The sequence below is a fragment of the Onychomys torridus genome, chromosome 5 (assembly GCF_903995425.1).
Source record: "Onychomys torridus chromosome 5, mOncTor1.1, whole genome shotgun sequence".
Classification (NCBI taxonomy): domain Eukaryota; kingdom Metazoa; phylum Chordata; class Mammalia; order Rodentia; family Cricetidae; genus Onychomys; species Onychomys torridus.
This window is the reverse complement of record NC_050447.1, coordinates 10,046,945-10,054,373: the sequence shown is the minus strand read 5'-3', so window position 1 is coordinate 10,054,373 and position 7,429 is coordinate 10,046,945. Positions and strand designations below refer to the sequence as shown.

Here is a 7,429-nt window from a genome sequence, read left to right as displayed (position 1 = left end):
TAGGGCCACACCAAGACCCAGGTACATTCACAGATGAGAAAAATACTAAAGCAAAAATAACAGCTACAAAAAAACTTTCTTTGGACAGAGAATCCTTTCCTTGGCCAGGATGCTACATGCAGTGTTGAAATAGCTGGGTGCCTCTGTTACATGTATCGTCTACTTTCTCCATACTGCATCTCTCCCTTGGGATGTGTGACCGGAATTGACACTGAAGGCATGACCAAGCTCTAGGGGCTAGTCAAGATTCAAATGCTGTATTTATGAGGCATTGGCGCCCAGGACGACTAACCACATTGGAGAAAGCCACTCTGAAGGTGACTCTGAAGGGATTCAAGGTTCTTTCCCTTCTACAGCCTAAGCATGATGGGTGATCCTGAATTGAAAGCTGCTCGCCATTCACCAAGCTGGATGGGCAGCAGCTTCCAAGCTCCCTTCTTGACAAGGCCACATGGTTGTCTACATGGGGTCAGTATACAGTTCCCTGGGCTTTTCCTCAGGCCTCTGACTTCTGCTCTAGAACAGGGAAGCCACAAAGAGAAGAATTAGGGGTTGAGGTAAATTCTCTTTGGCTAAGTGTCACACGTGAGTCTCAAGGTTTGTCATAGAAGTGAGGGGTGTAATTTCATTTAAGCACCAAATCAACATGGTTGGTTGTCTTGTTGTTTTTTTAAACAAACAACTTGTCAGAGAAGTAACAGTTGATGATAGTGGACACTAGTACTTAGAAAGTTCAAGCAGGAAATTAGTAAAGGCTGTTTGAACCAATATTAATTATGAAACAAGTACACCCCTGGCCCTCTCCTTAGGTGGCTTGGGTGGAGTCTGGTTCTCTCGGTGAGAACTGAGGTAATCTTATCCCTTTTCTTCTGTCACTTGTGAGGATTCTGGAGCATCTCTCGGGCCGTGTTTTCTAGCTGGTGGCCACTAGGCACATGTGGCTACTGAAAGCTAAGCTGTGGTTAGTAGAAATTGAGATGTGTGTGTGGAAAGACACAATAGATTTAGAAGCTATAATAAAAAAGAGAGGAAAAGATTTCCTTAATACTTTCCATACCGATTGCGTGTTGAAACAATACTATTTGGTTAAATAAGAATATTAATAAATTATTTTCACCTGTTTTTTTGCTTCTTAAAATGTGGGTAATGGAAAAAAAAATCTGTGACTTGGGCTGTATTTCTGTTTGACAGAGCTGGTGCAGATACTTGCTATAGAAAATTGCATGCCTGTAAATGCTATTCACTTTGCATTTCTGGGTTGCACAGCCTTGTGTGGATCACTGGGCCCCCACGTCAGAGTCTCTTATTGTGGAAGGTAGCAGGGAAGGGTATGGTAAAGAGAACAGACCTTTTGGACCCTTCATCATCCATTCAGAATCTTATAGGATATCAGGTCAAGGGCTTGACTATATAAACAGCAATTTACCTGACCATTGGCCAGAAAACTCCCACTAAACACAGAAAACACCCACCAACCCTTTTTCTCCCTGGGCATGCAATATAATTTGTATGTCTTTTGCTATCGAATTACCCTAATTTCATTTGACTTCATATCAAAATTTGCTATGTGACACAGCTGTTTTCACAAAAGATTCCACTGGAAAAGTGCAAATGAGTGATCCAAAAAAGAGCGAACCTTGAGAGTCACCTGCTAAATTCCTCACTGTACACATCCTGGTTCAGCATCTGCTAAATTCCTCACTGTACACATCCTGGTTCAGAGTTGGTCTACTTCTTCCTATGGATCTTCTCAGCCTTTGGAGGCCGGAGTTAACTATGGGATGTGCAGGACCTTGGACAGAAGAGGTTTTTCTGAAGGCTATTTTCCTTTTGCTTGCTTTGCTGTATGCATATACCATCAAATAGGAACTCACTAAAGGTAGCAAGGAAAAGACAGTCTGGACTCAATTCAGTGGGCAGCAAGGATTTACAGCTCAGCCAAGCCCTGTTTGAATGAGTATGAGTGTAATGAGATGGAAAAGCCCGAATCAAACACACGAATACAGCTCAGTGGGAAGAGCTTGCTTTCCTGGCTAATCCCTGCTCTGTGTGATCTTGCCAACTGCTAGAGATGATGAGGAGATCCTCCTGGTCACCCTCTGCAGAGGCTGCACAGATCACAAAACTGTCCATTTGAAAAACAGCACATTTTGTCATTATTTCAAACAAAAAAGAATAAAATCACAAACCACTTCATAGTTCAGGTGGATTTTGATAGTCATTGGTTATTATTATTTTTTTTTATCTTATTTGTTTCTCATAATCAGGAGAAACTCGATTTAGCAATTCCCCATGACATACTTTTTGGCTCAGACCTTATCAAATCATACCTCATCCTCTCTTGGTACCAGGATGCTCTCAGGAAGACCCAAGCTACAAACTGCTAAGGATTTATTTAGAGCTTTCCATGTAGGCTGGTGAGGATTAACAGAACAGAACCAGAAGTTAGTTTACACCTGGATGCCAGTGACCTAAAAACGACGATTGCGTCTTCTCTAGAGCCTGCACCCACAGAACTCACTTACAAAGGTGATAAACTGCTGAGGCCTTGGGGGTAACCAGGGAGACAGGCATCTTCCTATCCCTGGGAAGACGGGGTATCAGGTTTTTAATCCAGGCTTACAGTTCCACACACTCTGAGCATTGGCGTTCATGCAATGTGGGGAACTTCTGAGTTTTAGAGTAAGACCCTGAAGTCAGATGAACCACCCTCTTCCCTGATAGCTCTCTCCGCCAAGGGGGCCCTGGTCAGAGCACAGCAAGTAGAGGCCTACACGATGTAGGTGAAAATAATGAGCAATGGACGCAGTAGATCCAGAATTTGCTGTCACTGTCTCTGGCAGCTGGGCTCGTCAAGACCCTCTTAGAGGAGGGAGTTAGACACTTGATAAACTCCGGCCTTCCACTGTTTCAGGGTGCTGAGGCAATTCTCAAAGTCATACACACTTCATACTGAGAGCTCATGACTATAAATCTCAGAGATGTGGTACAAACTGATCATTGGAGCAGCAACCAAGACTTCTAAACAGATCTCTGTACAAGGGCTGGAGTGAATCAAAGAGAAAACAAAGGAATAGATGTAAACTACACATCATCTTTAAAAAGAAATTGCCAGGGATTGAAACCATCTTCAAACGAACAAGAAGATGGGAGAAGCTGAAAGAAGCCATAAAGGTCTCCTTCCAGTCTGCGACAGGACCTTCTGCTGCGTGTCTGCGCTGACATGGAGGAAGCCAGCTTTCAACTTCCACACCAAGGCCACAGATTGTTGCAGAGATGGGAACCCACATCCTGGTTCTGCAGACTTTGGATATTGCTTTCGTTACCACTCTTGAACAGAGTGCCCGGGGGTTACCATGGTGAGCTGAAGGCTGTGGACCCAGTTCAAGTCTTGGAGCATGCTTCCTTCTTGTCCCCTGGGTCCTGTGTTTCCTTTTGTCTGTTTCTACCATTTCAAGATTTCACTTCTTCATAGTCTTGGTCAGTGGAAAGTTCTACATCAGAAAGTCCCACTTCCAGTGCCATAATCAATGAGATGTCGGAGTCACTGCTCACTGCTGGCTCCTGGTCACCTGAGGGGACAAGGCAAAGCTTATGATCAACATCAAGCTAAATCTTTGGATGCTTCCTTTTCAGTAATGATTGCTCCTAGTATTGTTTCTTTTATTTAAAGATCTATTTTTACTCTTCTAAATTACATGTGTGATGTGGTGCCTATGGATACCAGGGGCATTAGATCCCTTGGAGTTATAAGCAGTTGTGAGCTGCCTGATATAGATACTGGGAACTGAACTCATATCCTTGGGAAGTTCAGTATGCATTTTAAAATGTTAAGCCGTAATCTCTCCATCCCATCTACTAGCATTTCTTTAAAAGCTGTGAGAAAGTCTTAGAAAAAATTGGTTGTTCTGTAAAAACTCTAATTCAAACCTCACCTCAAAATAAAGCCATAGACAAATTTGAAATGGGTCAGAAAGGTAAATGTAAGCTACTGCAGTAGGAAGCTGGTAGAGGCTGGCCATGGCGGTGCATGTCTGTAATCTCAGCACTGAGGAGGCAGAGGCAGACAAAATGTGTGTTTGAAGCCAGACCGAGCTGCTTAGTGAGACTGTCCTAAAAGAGGAAAACCAAACTACCAGCAACCCAACATTCCTGTGATGCTAATATTGACTGCTGGCTCCACAGTATCTGGAATCACCTAGGAGACACACCTCTGATGCTGGTACTGATTGTAGGCTGGCCAGGATCTGGAGTCACCTGGGAGACACACCTCTGTACATGTCCAGAATGGAGTTTTTGGAATTCCTTACAGTGGTAAGCAGACACATACTAAATGTTGGTGGCAATCTTTCCATGGACTGGGGTCCTGGACTGAATAAAAGGGAGAATGCTACCTGGGCACCAGCAACGTCTCTTTCTGCTTCCTGACTGAAGACTCAATGTGAGCAGGTGCCCCAAACTCTAGCATAACTTTCTTGCCAAGATGCCTACGTTTCAAACTGTAGCCAAAACAACCCCTTCCTTCTCAGAATTGGTTTTGTCAGATATTTGATTGCAGAAATGAGAAAATCACAAATTCAATACTCCTACAAAAACAGTAACAACAACACAGTTAGGAGAAAATATATTGTCTAAATTGTGATGATCAGTTTTAATTGTCTTTTTGGCACAATCTACAACCATCTGGGGAGAGGACATTGGTGAGGGATTGTCTAGATCAGTGCTTCTCAACCTGTGTGTTACAAACCTGTGTGGAGCTGAAGGACCATATATCAGATATTTACATTATGATTCATAGTAGCAAAATTACAATTTTGAAGGAGTAATGAAATAATTTTATATCTTTGGGAGATTATCTTGATCACATTAATTGTCCATTAAGGTGGGAAGACTTGTCCACCATGGGTAGCACCATTCCCCAGGTGGAAATCCTGAGTTGTGTAAGAGTGGGGAAAGCTAACTGAGCACAGGAAACATTGTCTCTCTGCTCTTGACTGTGACATGACCAACTGCTCCAAGTTCCTGCCACTTCAGCTTCCCTGCAATGACAGACTGTAACCCCTGCAATGACAGACTGTATGTAACTCCTGCAATGACAGACTATAACAACCCCTCCCAATGACAGACTGTAACCCCTACAATGACAGACTGTAACCTTTGCAATGACAGACTGTAACAATCCCCCCCAATGACAGACTGTAACCCCTGCAATGACAGACTTTAACAACCCCCCAATGACAGACTGTAACCCCTGCAATGACAGACTGTAACCTTTGCAATGACAGACTGTAACAATCCCCCCCAATGACAGACTGTAACCCCTGCAATGACAGACTGTAACCTTTGCAATGACAGACTGTAACAATCTCCCCCCCCCCCCCCGCAATGATGGACTGTAACCCCTGCAATGATAGACTGTAACCCCCCTGCAATGACAGACTATTACCCTCCTGCCCCGCAATGATAGACTGTAACACCCCCCACAATGACAGACTGTAAATCCCCTCCTCCACAATGACAGACTGTAACCCCCCCTGAAATGGAATGATAGACTGTACCCCCCCACAATGATAGACTGTAACTCCCCCCACCCCGCAATGACAGACTGTACCCAGGACTTGCAAGCTGAATTCCACATTTCCTCTGAGCTGCTTCTGTCAGTGTATTTTATCAAATACAGAAAAAGGGACAAGGACAAAGTATGTTTCAGAGTTGTAAAATGTGTATCTAATATATCTAAGAGGTCAAGAGAAATAATCAAGTAATTCATAGAGCTGAGCTTGAATTTTAGAAAATACTAAAATAGGAATTAATGTTGAAGGCATACATTAGAGGGAGAACATGAAACATCTCACAGAGGTATATTATTTGGTGTGTGTACACACACATAGTGTGTGTATGCATGTGAAGGCAACAGGTCAACATCAAGTTCTTTCCTCAGCTACTTTCTACCTTCTTTATTTGAGGCAGAGTCTCTGGAGCTTGTTGATTAGGCAGGAGTAGCTGGACAGCTGGCTTCAGGAGTCCTGGCTCTGCCCCCACCCCTGCACCTGTGTTGGGATTGTAAGAGCATCCCACTGCACATGGTGTCTATGTGGGTGCTGGGGATTGAACCCAGATTCCCATTCTTGCCAGTTCCTCAGTCTCAGGATTGTGTTATTAACCCAGCAAAAGTTCTTAAGTCATTCAGAAAGATAATCTAGCAGACACACAGACACAGGGGAGTGTAATGCAGCTGCCTAAGGAGGAGAAGTCAAGACGAAGTGTTCCTTTTTGCCATGTAAGCGTCACTCTTCAACCAAGACAATGTTACAGTTAAGAGTATGTTGAGATGTGTTTGTTGAAGCATTGCAAATGGAAATGTAAGGTTTTCTTTTTAAACAGAGGCATAGTCTTTGTATATCTTCCATATGACACATTATGATAATCTAATACATGGACACAGTGTATAATAATCAAAGTAACAAATGTTTCCATGTCTTCCAATGTGAATCCTTTTATTTCTGGAGATTTTTATTTCTTTACTCATTTTGTAATATATCACATATTGTTTTAACTAAAAGTTACCCCAGACTATTTTAAGAAATCCAGAACTAATTTCTCCACTGTGACTACAGAACCCTTATTAAAATTCTTTCCATCTCGCCCCTACTGCCCTTCCCAGCCTCCAGAGACCATTACTCCATTTCATTCTTCCATTAGAGTTGTAAAATTTTCACCTAATAATTTTATTTTCAGAATGCTCTAAGGAACAATAATTAGAAGCACAAAAATATTCACTTAGGCATTGTATCAAAACTTGGCAAGTAACAAGGTCCAGTAACAGAAACTATCTCAGAAACAATGTCACTCCTAATAGACACTGTTCTTATAAGCATCTAAGTGAAGTTGCCCAAGAGTTCATAGTTGCTTGAATAGACATTTAATGATATTTTTAGCTTAACAATGTACTGGTAAATGAAAACAGAAGCACTCAAAGCTTGTATGCTGCAAGGCTGGTGTGAGAAAATGATTATATCTGGAAACAAGGAACTTGTTAACGTGAGGAGGCATTCAGGCTTTGGGGATGTTCTTTCTTCCTTCCTTTCTTTTCTTTCTTTCTTTTTTTTTTTTTGAGACAAGGTCTCACTCTTTTGCCTAGACTGACCAAGCTTTAGGATTTATATTGATTTTCCTTTTAAGATATAGGGTTTTTTCTTTTTCTTTCTTTTTTTTTTTCTGGATCTATTTCCAAATAGCTGGGAATGCGTACACAACCCACATTCATTCAAAATGTATTGAGTCCCTGCTATAAGCTAATAATGGTGTTAGTGGCTATGCATATGAGAAGAAGACAGCTCAGCTCTTCAAGGAGCTTACTGTCCAGCAGGCAGATGGACCAGTAGAATATTGGCTCTGGTGGAAGGTGGGTCAGGCGTGGTAGGAGCAG

At 42.4% G+C, this 7,429-nt stretch overlaps 1 protein-coding gene across 1 annotated transcript in view; it reads right to left on the bottom strand.

Annotated features, from left to right (window-relative positions):
* Window positions 1-2,234: 2,234 nt before the first annotated feature.
* The window catches only part of Rnf150 (ring finger protein 150), a 221,032-nt gene continuing 215,837 nt past the window's right edge, over window positions 2,235-7,429 (bottom strand). Inside the window, exon 7 of the mRNA XM_036188190.1 lies at window positions 2,235-3,572. Within this exon, the coding sequence (XP_036044083.1) occupies window positions 3,454-3,572 (119 nt within the window). The 3' untranslated portion in view covers window positions 2,235-3,453. The remainder of the gene's footprint in view (window positions 3,573-7,429) is intronic.